The 15538-nt window shown below is 38.6% G+C and overlaps 1 protein-coding gene across 3 annotated transcripts; it reads right to left on the bottom strand.

Moving 5' to 3' along the window:
- Positions 1-2221: 2221 nt before the first annotated feature.
- On the bottom strand, positions 2222-12896 carry dpf2l (D4, zinc and double PHD fingers family 2, like). 3 transcript variants are annotated; one of them, XM_042493507.2, is made up of 11 exons: positions 12765-12896; positions 11180-11340; positions 10748-10855; positions 10308-10504; positions 8916-9008; positions 8745-8829; positions 8139-8273; positions 7369-7500; positions 7098-7210; positions 5400-5481; positions 2222-3958 (listed from the first exon to the last, which is right to left on the bottom strand). In XM_042493507.2, the coding sequence occupies exons 1-11, from the start codon at positions 12794-12796 to the stop codon at positions 3873-3875; spliced, it is 1224 nt and encodes a 407-aa protein (XP_042349441.1). In that variant the 5' UTR covers positions 12797-12896; the 3' UTR covers positions 2222-3872. The 3 variants fall into 3 exon arrangements, with proteins under 3 accessions (XP_042349441.1, XP_042349443.1, XP_042349444.1); XM_042493509.2 differs by having other exon boundaries at positions 10308-10501; XM_042493510.2 differs by lacking the exon at positions 8139-8273.
- Positions 12897-15538: the final 2642 nt, after the last annotated feature.

Raw genomic sequence — 15538 nt, 5'->3', positions numbered from 1 at the left:
AAATAAATATGCAAAACATGGCTCATCAGAATTTAAAAAAAACTGTACAGTTTACAAAATTAAAGTTGAAGATAAACTTGATCTTAATTCTTAAACTTTCAATCTCACCAGGCACAGCGAGGAGCTAAACACAAGCTGTATTCACAGAGCCTTCCCTCTCTGCTAAACAGCCTCTTCCTGTTTTAGGAAAGATTGGCCAAGCAAAAGGAATTTCTCATAAAATAAGCCTTTAAAGAATGTATGATTGCAGGCATATAGAAATTTCACAGTTTCAACTAATATCAGAAAAACTCCTCTTTGATGCAATATTCACAAGAAATTATCTGCTCAAAATTAATCAAAAGTGCTAATCAAACACAAATGTCCTGCAGTTCGGCATTTGGGTTTAATGTACAGTTAATCAGTTGTTTTCTTCTGTTATTATTGTAAAGTTTGGGAACCACTGTGCACAGTCCAGCCATATATAGTAGGTTTTTATAGTAGGTTTAGCCTTGTTTGTTTGGTTCTTACCAGCCGACGATGCAATAGTTGGCGCTCACAACGAAAATGGTGAAGGCGATGTGCCATGAGTAACACATGGTGGCGAACATCATGTTATGGTCCTTTAGGTCCCACTCAGGGCAGTGAGAAGGATACAGCAAAAAAAAACGATCTGCATCCAAAGAGAGCATGAGGAGTTACTATCCACTGCCATTAACTTCCAGTCATACGTGCAGCACACGCTCAGATTTACCTGCCAGAACCAGCTTCCCTGCAGCAGAGTGAGCTTGCAGATCGAGAATGATGTTCCCTCGGTGGAAAACCTCCAGGAAGGCAACAAGAGCCTGGCCAAAGACGGCCTAGAGAAGGAACTGGTGCACACTGATGTCTAGCATGCTCCTGGCGTGGAGGTGGTAGAAGAAAAGAAATTCTGCAGAAACAAGAGACAGTCATCAGTGGAAACATAGATTCATAAATGTGGAGAGAAATCCGTTTCTCTTACTCATTGCTTTTCATCAAGCTTTGACCAACATGAAAACCCATTTACACCAATGTGATAAAAACAATAGAAATAGATAAATAACAAACAACCCTCTAAGCCACCATAATGACAAAAGTCTTCAAATTAATGGCATGGTATCTCAAAATAATGAGAACATTTCTCAAAATGTTGACTATATATCTCAACTAGAATGGTGGACCTAGGTCATCCGTGTTCATCACTTTGGTGGAACTGTAAATTTAGGCAATATAATAAAAAAATAAAAGATTCTGTAAGTCATTATAATTCAAGAGTAATTCAAGAATTATTGGCAAGTCAGTTAGTGAATTAAAATGAGTTAATATTTTAAAATAATAAAAACTTTCACAAAACAGTGAGAAATGTTCTCAACACAATTTCATATTTCAAATCAATGAGTTAGTACCACAAAATAATAATATACTTTCTCAAAATATTGACTTGGTGTCATTTGCCATTATTTTGTTTTGACAAAATTTAACACACCATTTTGAGATACTAGTTATCATTTAGAAACAAAATTCACATTATTTTGAGATTGGTAAGTCTGGATGATCAGAGATACGGTCGCGAAGGCCAAAGAACAGATACGTGGTGGCATGCTATGGTATTACTTTTTCTTTTTACTTTTCTATGACAAAGCTTTCTATAACTTTTTAATGACATTCATAAATTTAATTAATGGGAAGAAAAACTCCAGTGTTGTTGCTAAGTGGTGCAGGTAATGGAGTACTGATTTAGCATGTTTTTACAGACAACTGTACAGTCGTCCAGATTCACAGGAGCTGAGAGGCTGTTACCTACAGCTTTTCAGCACCAGGGACAGCTCCACAATCTTCAGCAGGCTGAGGAAAGGGAGCTGGCCAAGTGCTGAAATTGAAATTCACACAAATACACACATCATCGATCACAAATTTTGTTTGCACATTATGTACTGTCATTACACACAAACATGTTAAGATGTTTTTTCAAAGATTTTATAGTGATTTTCAGATTTTGTTTGGGGTTATTATTAGTAGCTCCTTCATTTCTTTGGTGCTTTTTTTTTGTTTTCCCACGTAAACAGACATGGACAGACAAACAAAGAGTCTGCCACAGCAGCAACACAGGATTGAAACCACAAAGACATGAACAGCACACTCAACAATCAGATGATCAAAACATATATCAACTTCATTGTGCAATTCTAGCAGGAAATTAAGTATTTAAAACAAATCAATGGACAGTTAATTCAAAGTGATTTTTATTTCAGTCAGGCTAAATTGGCTTTGATACCAAAGAAATGTAAAAATAAAAATAGTACAACAAAGTACATCATTTTACAAATACTCATAATGGAGGTTTTGACATATCAGAATAATCAAATAAATTCAAACATGTCACAGTCATAACAAAAATAGAAAAAGTCAATACAGTACATAGAATGCATTAGGAGCTATATACTTGACGTGTTTGCTATACCATAGACTTTACAAAATTCTACTAGAAAAAACTTCCCAGTACCAATGGAATATCAGGTAATATAAAATGTAAAAAAGAAAAAATACAACAAAAAGACAAACACTTGTGGTGTGAGTGTGTGTGCATTCATACAGGTGCAATCTGCATGCAAATCTGCGTCTGTGTGACAAATGATAAAAGCAGCTACAGTTCGTGAACGATTCTGTGTGTCATCGATTTGACAGCAGCTGTTTAAAAATTACCTGTGAAGGGCGTTTCTAAAAAGCTAGCACAAAACATCTCAGACAAAAGGATGCACCTTTATGATAAGTAGTTACATGTATTAGTCAGTTTCCAACAATGAGAACAGCATTATCCCACTTTTGATGACCGGTTTTCAAAATAAGAGAACGTTAGCTGATGGAGAACTAATATATGAAGACCGACGCTGTACTAAATGTTTTTGTCTCATGAGAACTTAAAGAGTCTATGCTCCGTTGTTTCGCGTGTGGTTCAAGTAACTGATCGTTCTAGTAACAGAATCAGATGAAAAGTTGATTTTGGTGCAGTCCTAAAGTAGCAAGGCCAAAGATTTTGTGCTAACAGCTTAACGAGTCAAAGCCAAAGTTTTTTGTTGACAAAAAATTAAGACTTTTGTTTTATACCATTTTTGTCCCACTGGTTTAAAATGAAACAAAGATGGCTGAAGTGATGATGATAAGCTCCATGGGCTGTGTGTATTTCATATGATGTTGGACCTTGGCACTGAATGGCTCCCCTTGGGGAAACCTTTTGAAAAGACTTGATGGATTAGACAAAAGTACACAGACAAATGCCACTACAAAAGTCCACTAGTAACCAGAACAATAACAGTAATAACTATAATAATAATAATAATAATAATAATAATATTCCTCCACCATGTATGTGGTGATTTTTTTTCTTTCTCCCACATTCAGGGAGTGAAAAATAGATTATTTGGCAGAAAAAAAACTGTGTTGTCTCGACAGTCCACACGGTCTTCGAGCGTGAAAGGGTGCAGATAATTAGCTGTAATGCTAATCCGTTTGCTCCTGGGATCTTCCATGGAGACAGCAGTTACTGTGGTTACTGCATGCTCTCTGTCTCTGTATCTAGTGTGTGTAACAGTCCAGGAGAGAGTGTGTGTGTGTCTATATTGTATGTACGCACAATATGCATGTGTGTGACGGCAGGCCGCGGGGGCTTTGCAGGCAGGTTGGTAGTGATAGTTTGATCCCCGTGTTGACTGATCCCCCCACTGACGCTGTTGATATTAAGACTTCTAAAGCTGATCTGCGATCTGGCTCAGCTACATCTGGACAGAGCCTGGAGCTCCGGACTGAGAGGAGGTCTGACATTTCCACGGGGACGGGGTTCCTTTACTGAGGGGGCAGGACTTGTTGCTATGTTGTCACTCAGGGGCGGAGCTCTGGTTCTGCTGGTATATGGACGCTTTATCTTTCAGCAGAGCCAGGCACAGGTGGCAGCTCCAGCTCCCTGTACAAATCATACACACAGTGAGAAACAACGCAAACTCCAGGGGTGTAGATCACAAGTTTCATAACAATCTGATTCTATATTGATTCTTTGGATAATGATTTTATAATTGACCGTGACCTTATAATTCACCTTATTTGTGTATTTAAATGATTAATGGAGACAATTTTTTTATTTGGTAAAGTATTGAGCAGGAACACTGCAGCAGGCAGCAGCAAAACAGGCTGCAATATAACCACAAGGGCCATTTGTGAACCTTCAATTAAATCCACTAAAAGTGCTTGTGTTAGCCACCGACAGGCTCAGGTTGTTTTAATAAGTGCATGACAAAAACATGGAAAGGATGCCTACAGAGATTAACTTTATCGTTAAAGAGTTAGATCCTTTTTGTTTAACCAGAAACAGCTCAGAAATTGCTATTGCCAAACCCAGCAGACTCCACTCAATTAAACTGTATTTTTATCATTTTAAAACACACTTTATTCAAAGTTGAGAGAAACAAAACAAAACTGTTTTTTCTTTTCACTGTTCCAACAATAACCAGCTCTGGTTTGGTTAAAAAAGCAATTTAATTCACGCAGTTAGATGTGAAAATATGCTAATCTGTGTGCAATAAAATGACTATTTTGACATGATGTACAGTAGGAGTTTTCAAAGCAAGGAAAAGGGTGCAAAACCCCGTGAAGATTTCTGAGAACTGTTTAAAAAAAAAAGATTAATGGATAAGAGAAGAAGTTAGCCCTGCACGATCTTAGGATTATCTGCACTGTATGATAAGATTATTCAATATTGCAATGACTTGTAAAAAATTAAATATTGGTGTGTGCATAACAGGTATAAAATTCCTCTGTATTTCTGCTTTTATAGACAAACACAGAATAATTCACAGTGTCTGACCTGACGGACGGACAGACAACCTGAAAACAAAGCCTCCGGCCATGACTGTTTTCAGCCCAGTGATAAAAAAAAATAGAGGGTTCCTTACAGCTGTTTACATACATATACAGCAGAAGAATATTTTCCATACACACATTATTATCAGTGCCTATCATTATCTTATTTTTGAAAATGCAACGGCCCTGAACAATAACTGCGGCACAGAACCGGAGGACTTAAAGCCCTGAGATCAGAGCAGATGGGCTGCGGGTGCCATAAAGGTCACCCTGGATATACAGGGTGAAAGGTTGCATTATGGTATCGGCCTTCAACCCAGTAAAAAGATAAGACATCAGTAATGTAAAACAACAAGTGTGTGTCCACCGAGTCTCTTAACTTTTCCATTGATTAAAGGATTCAAGAACAAATCAGACCAGATGGGTTGCAGGTACCACATAAGTGAACCTTAACCAGTACAAGGTGATGATATCAGGGTTGTAAAACAACACGCATATGACCTTCGAGTCTGTTAACTTCTGCAGTAAAGAGTTCGGCGTTCACTTACCCTCTGGTGGTTCAGTCATGGGGGGACTTAGACAGTACATGTGGTAGCCTCGGTCACAGTCATCACAAAACAGCAGCTGGTCCTACAGAAACACAACATCATGTTCAGTCTATGATTAGACAAGAAGACGAGCAAAGACACGGCTCTGCGACATATACATTTTATTTACGCGGAAGTCTCACCGAACACTTCAATACTTTTAACCAAATAAAGCATTACTACTAACTTGAGTTCAAGATGACAACTTTGAACCAATAGCTGCAGTGTTAGTGACTATTAAAATTATAATTTAAGACATCATTTTATTCTAAAATATACACAATTCGTTTTCACTTACGACACATAAATTAAATACATTCGTTGTGGAGGCTGTACATCGAGTAGGAGAGTGAAATCCTGTTACAGCAGTCAAGTGCAATCATTAAAATATACAATTTGTCAAAGGCAGATGTTTTTGTGTTGGCAGCTCAGTTGCTGTCATCTTGTTGCCATCTTTGCTATGTGTTTGACGGTCACATTCTTTGATGGTATTTGCATTTGTGTGACATAATGGGGGCATATTTTGGATGGATGATGGCAAGGTGAAACTATCTTTCATTTGGTTTCATCAGCTGCTGTAAAAACAACAGACTTATCTGTTCAGGAGGCATATGGCTACATCGGCAACTGTGGATAACTAAACACATAAACAGGGCAAGACAATTGATTAAATGTCCACAAAATACATGCCCAACAAATTTAGAACAAGCACCTTTCTTTCTCCATTTCAGCCCTCAGTCCACACTAAGGCTGTGTATTTTAAAAACATCAATCAGCATCAATGAATCTGATTTTTTTCAAATTGGTTTTGTGGAAAGATTTTTCACTTAGAGGTGAAACAAGAAAGCTATGATGGTTTAAAGATGGTCCCAGGAATAACTCCTAAAACACGGAAATTAGTTAGCATTTCAGCACCTCCGGTTCCCTCGTCTCACAGTCAATGGGTTTTTTGAATGGGTTTTTGGTCACATGCCTGAAATAAGGTCTGTGGATAACATTCACATTTTGTACAACAACATAAAATACATCAGTAAATACCCCAATCAAGAACTTTGAGGCTTTTATTTGTCTTTAAAAAAGCGGTTGCTAAAAAGTGGCTAAATGAGACTACACAACAAGCACAGTTTTATAGCCTTGTTATGGTGGCAAAGTTAACTCATGAGACTGTAGTGTAGTTTATTTATAGGCCAACCTTAGTTTTTCATTTCTGGAGGGTGCATTTCACTTCAAAATCCCCAAAGCGGCATTCATTTGTGAAGACTATGTTGTTAAACAAAACACGCAAGTATCATAAACACTTGTCTGCCACAGACCTCATTTTCTGCAACGACCCAAAATCCACTGGAAAAATCCCATGGGCTTTTTGACAGGGGAACTGGGCCGAAGCCAACTTCCGCGGCCTACAGAAAAACGTCATCCCTGGGGCACTCTATAGTGTGATTTGCTGTGCTCACATTAACTACAATAGAACTGGCGTCAAAGTCTGCCAACAGTGCCAAAATTGAATGCTGTCACTGACTTCCCTCTTTTAGTTTCCTTGGTTGCTGACAGGAAGTAAAAAGGGGATCAAAGGTGTTGCACTAACAACAGATTAGCAAGGACAGGGTCCATAGGGTTTAGTCAGTATATAGTCAGTCACAATACAAAAAAGGGGCTTACGTCATTCTCTGAGGTGCCACAAACGTTGCAGCACTTGCACTCAATGCACTGCCAGCGGTATGTCTTCACTGCAGCCATCATCACTGGTGTGAACTGCAGGCATGTTGGGTGGCCTGAAGGAAGGAGAGGACGCATGAGAAATGTTGTCAAGTCAGATAAAAATAACCATGAAAACAGCTCTATGTGTCATGCGAGAACAGGTGGCATAGCAACAGTAACTAAGGGGTAGGAACAGTGAACTAGTAATGAAAGTGACACCACAAGGACACACCTGAGCGTCCACAATCTGAGCAGGACACCAGCTCTTCTGATTGGCCAGTCTTCTGGTTTAAAGTTGAGTCTCCCAGACAGAAGTCACAGTAATCGTTGGGCATCGCCAGCCCATTGGGACCCTTCTTAGTTGCTGAGTGAAAGCATGAGTGAAGAAAACATTCAGTTTGCATTAAAACTGTCACTTTAAACCAAGTTATCAAGGAGGATGAGTTAAATAACAGTATATTCTTCCAGATGAACATGTTAATCTAACTGCAGTAAAATACACTTTAGAAATCAAATGTTTTAAACTTCAAGCATTTTTACAAACCTGTTAATGCCGCATCAGCCAACACCAACTTTTTATCTCAATAACTGGCTGATGATGCATGTGACTCATGATCCAAACTAATGAATGAGTGACAACTGACAGAACGCACTTGTTGAATGGTCTTGCTAACACGGTGTCGCGTGCACAAAAGAAAAAATGCAATGCGATGGATATGTTTGGGGGAAAAAAAAAAAGATGGATGATATGTTTAAAAAATGCCAGGAATCCCAACTGTGCAATCATGTTGCAGTCAGGAACACTGAGTTTGATCCCAAATTTGGGATTCAAAATCATGAGAATCAAAAAATGAAAAGAGCGGAACAACCAAAAAAAAAAAAGAAAAAAGAAGAATGAGAGAGAGACTCCCCTTGTACAAACACACACATGCTACATGGCATGCAACCAAACCTCCCTCCCCTCTCTCTCTGTCTCTCTCTCAGCACTAGAGAGTGACTCACTCTTCTGCTCCTCAGGCTGGCGAGGAGTGGGTGGTGCCTCGATCTCCTCGCGGTCCTCGCCCTCCTCCTCGGCCAGGTGAGAGTGTGTATAGTGGTAGCTCAGGCCAGGACGGTTCTTGTAGCGCTTCCCACAGACTGACACACACACACACGGTCATACAAAAGTGTTATAGTGATGGCGGCTAATACCATCATCCAAAAAGGCCCAAGGTGGAACCACAAAACTTCACTGTTCATCAACCCACAACCGGCTTCATTTTATTAGTTTTTAACTTATTTTCACATGGTTAATATTTGGCTGACGCACCAGCAGCAAACTCATACAGCGGAGGTGAGCATTTGCACAGTGAGCTGTGGCCAACAGGAAGTTACAGAGCACACGGAGCGGCATCTCAGAAAAAAAAAGAAAAAGAAAAAAAAAAACGCATTTGGACGGGCAACTTTTCAAATTTCTATGCTGCCAAACTTAAGTTCCAGATGGGGTTTTTCAGATCACGCCATGCATGGCAGAAGACTTGTTTCTGTCTTTCAGCAGAAAAAGCAAAAGCCTCTCTTGCTAACATGCATGACACACAAATGGACGTTGCAAAGGAAGCTTCTACTCACTGTCGCAGGCGTAAGGTTTGTCCCTCTCCTCAAGCGCTGCAGCTGCAGCTTCCTGTTTTTTCTTGCCATTCTTGTCACTGCGGCCCTACAGAAACCATTTAACAGTTGACACATAGTACACTACTGAATGTCCCATAGGGAACTGACAGCAGAGAAGGATGCAGCACTCACCTTGGACTTGCTCTTGCCTCGTCTCTTGGGGGTCTCGTCCTCAAAGTCCTCATCGTCCAGGTCGTCCAAGTAGTCATCATGGTCGAGGACCCTCTGCAGTGAGAGGGTCTGGATTAGGTCTAACTTTACTGAATGTATGAACTTATCCCTTACTTTTTTTCTAACATTTACAATTTGATTCTTAGAAAGAAGACCAGGTCGTTTTTCGCAGGTTGTTTTGTGGATTGTTGCAGCCTGAAATGCCCGATTTCAAAGCAGCTTTTCTAAATAAACTGTGATGCATGTTGCAATATTTATACGCATTTTCGCAATGAAACTGTGGGGTCAAATAGAAATTTAAAATATAGTTGCAGTCATAGAAATTCTATGTCTATGGTTGCAACGCTGTCTCTGAAGCTGAGTCTTTTATGAGCATTCAGTTTCCCACAGAATGCTAATTTATTTGTGAAGGTGGTGGTGAGGGCTACCATTCGAAGCACCACTGGGGGACCGTCTTTGTGAGCTGCTCTCCTGCTCTCTAAACTAACGCAGCAGCGGCGGCTAACATTCAACACCTAGCCGTTAGACAATCCCAACAATCTCACAAAGAAACAGCCCCACTCTGTCGTTAAAACCTGTTAAACAGTTGGGTAATGTTAGCCATGTTATGCTAACAGTTAGCCCTGTCACTGTGTGTCTGACTCTATCCCAGGCACAGAGCTCACCTCCCACCAGTTATCTCATGATCAACAGAGTGAGAGTAAGAGAGAGGAGTAGGGAGGGTCTGAGCATATAAACATGCTATGCTGTGCACAGCTCTGATATAAAATGAGATTTTATCAATTTTAAATAGTCAAATTTACGGTTAAGTTGCTGTGAGTCAACAAAATTGCAAGGTCGCGAAGAATGCAAAGGTATTGGCTGAAACTGCGGTAAGGTGTAATCGTAACATCCTGTTCACTATTTATCAAAAACATTAAGCAAAAGCAGAGAGTTTCTCATAAGATAAGATGCAGAAAAGATTGGGAGAAAAATCTGTCTACGTGGGAACCACAGACTATGACTGTCTTGAAGAACTAAGGTGAGTTCAAGCTGAAAGCTAAAATCATTTAACAGATAAATGAAATGAAATGACAACATTAACCTTCTAAATCAGACAATTGTAATACAACCTAAATCCAGCGCCGCTCTGCTCCCTGTGCTCTAGTAACTATATCATCAAACAAGAAAGACCTGCGCCCTCACATGAAATCCTTTAAGACCGACTGGAAGTTTGAGTTAATCTGTCAAGATCAGTTGCTAGCTGGGATTTAGCGTTCAACTCTTTTTCACATCATTAGTTGTAATGTAAAGCTATAGATATCAGTTGCATTGGGCCGAAAACAAGAGTGTTTAGCCAGCTTTGAGTCACACCTTGCGGACACGCCCAGAGGATGTGTGAGTGGTCGTCGAGGTGGCAGGAGGCTCCACAGTTGCTGACTCATCTTCAGGGCCGCGGAGGTCCGACACGCCGCTCCTCCTGTCAAGGGGCTCCCCCTTCAGCAGGGCTTCAAGACTGCTGCCGTCCACCGCTCCCAACGCATCACGCTTCAGACCCAGCTCCAAATCTGCTATACACACCAATCACAATGGTAACGCATGCATTGACATGACATTTACACAGAAACAGATGGACACACAAACAAACCCAAATTAATAAAAAGAGCAAGGCCTCCTAGTTGCCGCCATTAAATGTGAAAAGATATTTAGTTCATATATTTATAATATTTTACTGATAAAGTTAAACTAAGATTACTGAGGCCAACTTGTCTGTTTTTGTGATGAGGGACAAGTTTTTCCTTCAGAGTTGATACCTGCTTTGAGAGGGGGGAAAGCCAAGCGGGGGTCCTCCGGGGGATGAGAACGACGTTTCTTCCTCCAGCGGCGAGCTGGGTAGGTGTACAGCTGCCCCGGTGCTACACCTGATGAGACACAGAGCAGTACATGCAGAAGAACCAACAGGTGAAGTAAGTTTGGGTGATATCTTTGGTACTTATTACTAGATGATAGACAGATGTTGTATGCTGTAAAGCCCACTGAGGCAAATTGTGATGTGTGATAATGGGCTTTATAAATAAAATTGAAATAAAAAATTGAACTTTTTGCATCTTGTTAGGTGTGTTTTTAGGATAGATATCACGCTAAAAGAGTATTTGTAATATAATAACATGATTTATTATCATATCACTAAACTGCACATCACTTAATGATAATACTGAATTGTCATTCCACACTAGTTCGTTTACCTGCACTCCGGTGTCTCTTCTCCATCCAGATGTAACAGTTGGACTGAGCTACACCAGTCTGAGAGTCCAGGAAAGGCATGAGGATGCTGCGCTCAGCGCACAATCGAGCATTGTAACTATGACACTGCTCCATGGCATCTCTGTAATACTGCTCTCCCAGCCTAAAATGTGAGAGTTGGAAACAGAAAAGTCAAATTACTCAGACCTTGAGTAAGTGAGGATAAAGGGGACAGATTCACAACAAAGACATTTTTACCATTAAAACACATTTTCTTGAGGGGTTATGTGTCACAATGATTTTAACGTGATCACACAAATTGGCTTTTGTAGACCCTGCTCCCCACTATACCTTTAGTGTAGCCTACTTTTATTAACTTTTTTCAATAACTGATTGCATCTCTGTGTATATTTTAGTTTTAATAAATAAATTACTTAAATGGACAGAAAAAGAGAAAATTTACAAAATTTAATTTTTCTCTGGCATTTTTACTTTTTGATTGTACTGAAAATGCACTGAACCGTGACACCACTTGAGAATGGTTACATCCCTTATGCATCTCTATATACATTTATATCTATCATTTATACCTCAGCTATCATTGTTATCATTAATTTGCAATAACTGTCTAATTTATAGTACTTTGTTACATTTTTCTTTCTCTAGATTCTCATTTTTTACCTTGCATGATATTTTCCTTTTTTCTACACATATTTGGCCAAAGACTTAAATTTTTCTTGCAAAAGACTGCTTCTCAGTGACTGTTGTGCACAACATAAATAAAGAGCCTAAACTACAAAATTAGCAGTGCAATCACCGCAACTGGCTTCACTAGACAAACTACCGCTATATAGCTTGCATATTGCACTAATTCACAATGCTCACTTTTAACACTTTTCTTTATCTAAACATTATCAAAATTATTCAACAACCGTTTTTGGTGTGATTAAAATGAATAACCCCTATGGTACACGAGGGATTGCCCTTTGTCACAAACACAGTATTTATTAATTGTCGGCTTCACTCGAGCCAGTTTGTCGCATTGTTTCTTCAGACTGCTCACACACTGTTGTTGTGGCTCTTCTACCTCTGCATTTCTCATCAGCACTCACACAAACGAGCCTGACTTCATTACAATGCCTAACACCGACAGTAACGATGGAGGGATGACAGAACAAAAGGTTGATTGTTAGCGAGCCTCTCGTCACAACAAAGCACCCGCCAAGCTGACAGGTTACTGCTAAATTAACTATTTCCTTAATCCCAAGGAGGCTCAATAGCAACAGCTTGGATATAATGTGTGTATCGCCACCTTAAACACAACTCTAAGTGACTAAGTTAGGAGTCAGTTGTGGTTAAAACACAGCTCCGCGATGGGCTCGCCTCATTTATATTTGCCCACAGCTAACAAGCTAACATTAGCTCAGAGGATAACGTTATTCTCTTGGGACAAATATTGTACTGAGGATTGAGGGTGCGGCGTTTACAATTTTCGGCAACCTGCAGTAACAAGTTTTTTAATCAGTCATACATTCACCTCTACATGATAGCTCGTTTCACTCTTAAAATAAATAAAGGTAAACTTACACTTTCACAACACTGTCGACGGCCGCCGCCATGTTTGCTTATTGCGGTTGTGTGAAGTGCCACTGCGCATGCGCACACACGTTATCGGCCGTTGCTGCCTCCCCGGGTGAAAAACATGAAGCGCACTTTGAGCTGCAGCGACATCATCCTGAAGGATCAATGCTGCATGTAGCCTACTAAAGCACTTTTTACAGAAATTAAATTAAATTAAATTATTATTTTGCTGAGGCAACAATGGTGCACAAATTACACATCTCTTTTTTTTTTTACATATGATTTATGAGATTTTCAAGAAATTTTCATTCAAAACTTCAAAAACACAATGTGTAAGGCCATACATGTCCACAAGAGATAAAATTGGTGGAAAACTAGACAAATAATACAGCAAAGCAAAGCTGTTTGTAGAGACAGTGATAGAAAAGATGCATGGGGACAAGTAGTATAGTCGTAAAAGGTAATCATAAATAATAACTACAAGGACAACAACAGCAACAGGAAATAAGAAAACAAAAACAAACATAAAGACAAATAAACAAACAAACAAACAAAAGGGAAAAAAGGTAGATATTAATGAGTGCATGCGTAATCACAAATACAAAATGACCTAGTCAATGTAGATGTACCACTAGGATTGGAAAAGCAGGGTTAGCAGGCCAGAGGATTCAAGATGGTGGTACAGTGTCTGGGGGCACACTACCGATGGGGACAATATTCAACTGAATGGACCTGACATGTTCTAGAAAGGGGAGCCAAATTTTAGAAAATTTAACGTTGGAACCACAAATTACACATCTCTATTCGTGAGTCAAAGCATAGATATTCCTGTTCAAATAATACTCCAATACCACTGAAAGTTGTTCAGTCAAATTATTATTACCCCTGGGACCTGGAGTGATAGTACTTTTACTGTTTTGCTTTCAAACACATTTTACAAGTAAATCTACTGGGCTGTTTTTTTTTTTTTTTAAATTAAAACATGAGCTTTCAGCATTCACAGGCACTTTTCACAGGAAATGTATTTTCTAGTTGCATCTGAGAAAGCCTATAGAGGAGTAGAAATATTGTATTAAAAAGAGTATAAAGTAGCATAAAATGGAAATACGCAAGCACAAGTACCTCAAAGTTTCTCATTTTTAATGATAGCAGTTACAAAGTAATCTCCTTCATCTCAATAGTAATTACTAACAACCACTAATATTTTTAACATTCAAAAAGTAGATGTCAGGGGGCATTTTAAAAAAGCATCACAATAGAGTTTGTTGAAAATTTCCAAAGGTCCTCAAATTCTTGACATGTCCCTGCATCTCAGACTGATCAAAATGAAAATAGGCAATAAAAAAAACTCCAATAACATGTTTTGAGACTGTCTGATTATAGTTAGAGCCCAAAATGTAAAACCTGTAATTTTTATTTTTATTTTTATAAATAAACAGTGACATAGAAATGTTATTTATGAGAGTGGAAATAGTGCAAAAAATATTTTTTTAAGCACTGAGGAGGGACTTGTACTGAAGCGTATTGCTGCCACTGTAGAAAAAATGATCATGTTATTAGGCATATTTATTTTGTATTATTATATAGAATAGTTTGATGAGCAAAGAGTGCATTATATTGACCACTAGATGATAGTAATACCCTGTAGTCTATGACAGGGTCCATAGTTCTGGATGTACAATAGCGAGACTTCAGCCTCGTCAAACAGCAGCATGTTTCATGCATGGATGTATGGTTTATGTCGTACAAGGTCCTGCACAGGGACAGATCTGGGACAGATGGGATTCTGTCCATAGGGTGGCTGTCAGGGGGCTTTTGTTTTGAAAGGGAACAGGGGAAGTTGAAGTAAAACGGGCGTATTTCGTATACATCTTTGTGACAGAGACTTTTAAACTGCAGTAAAATGTGATATAGAGTCATTAAATAATCAAAACACCATATTCAATGTCTATTTCTGCCGACATACAGTAGAAATTAGCATGTTTTAATGCATGAAACTTTTCACTTTATAACGTGAAACTGATCCGTGTTTTTTATTCTAGAGTGGCAGCAATACGCTTCTGTTTTTTTATTATAATTTTTATGTATTATTGGCTTAGGAGAGGGGCGTACAATCTTAAATGGCAGTACTTTGTATTTATTTAAGTGCACGATTTCTTGAAAAATCGCCAAAATAACACCATTTATCATAGACCGTAACTGTAAAAACAGAAATTATCACTGGATTTTAACATTTCCGATGGTCCCTGGACACATTATGTGGGATGAATGTTTCTGTCAGGATAAAAACACAACTTAAATCCAAGCATAACATAGACTTTGACAAGAATTTGAAATGAAATGTTGCAGAATATCCTTATTGCTTATCTTCTTTGTCCTTCCATTGTTGTTTATTTATGTATTTTTTAAAATAAAGTTAAGTAGTAAAATATTCTGAGTAAAAGAGTAGCTAGAGTAAGCTTCAGCTTCAATCGCTGTATAGGTCTAATGTAACAAGACTAATATAATGTAATATCTGATCAAACATACATAGATTTTAACACTTTTTTAAAGCTTGTTTTTGTCTTTAACTTTTCTTTTCTTCACTTTTTTTTTTACCCTGATGTTAATATGTACGTTCATCTTTTCAAAAATTCTTAATAAGGTCTAAAATTGATTACTCTTACCATTTCATAGTAAAAAAAAAACAAAAAAAACCTTGGGCTCAAGGATTTCAACAACTCATTATGGCTCAAGGAAAAATATTTGTAGTGTCAGGTAGGGTAGAAAATAAATAAATG

Source organism: Plectropomus leopardus, chromosome 8 (genome assembly GCF_026936395.1).
Source record: "Plectropomus leopardus strain MGB_pleo_1.0 chromosome 8, ASM2693639v1, whole genome shotgun sequence".
NCBI classification, from domain to species: domain Eukaryota; kingdom Metazoa; phylum Chordata; class Actinopteri; order Perciformes; family Serranidae; genus Plectropomus; species Plectropomus leopardus.
Note: the sequence above shows the minus strand (reverse complement) of the source record. Positions and strands in the feature narration are given on the sequence as shown.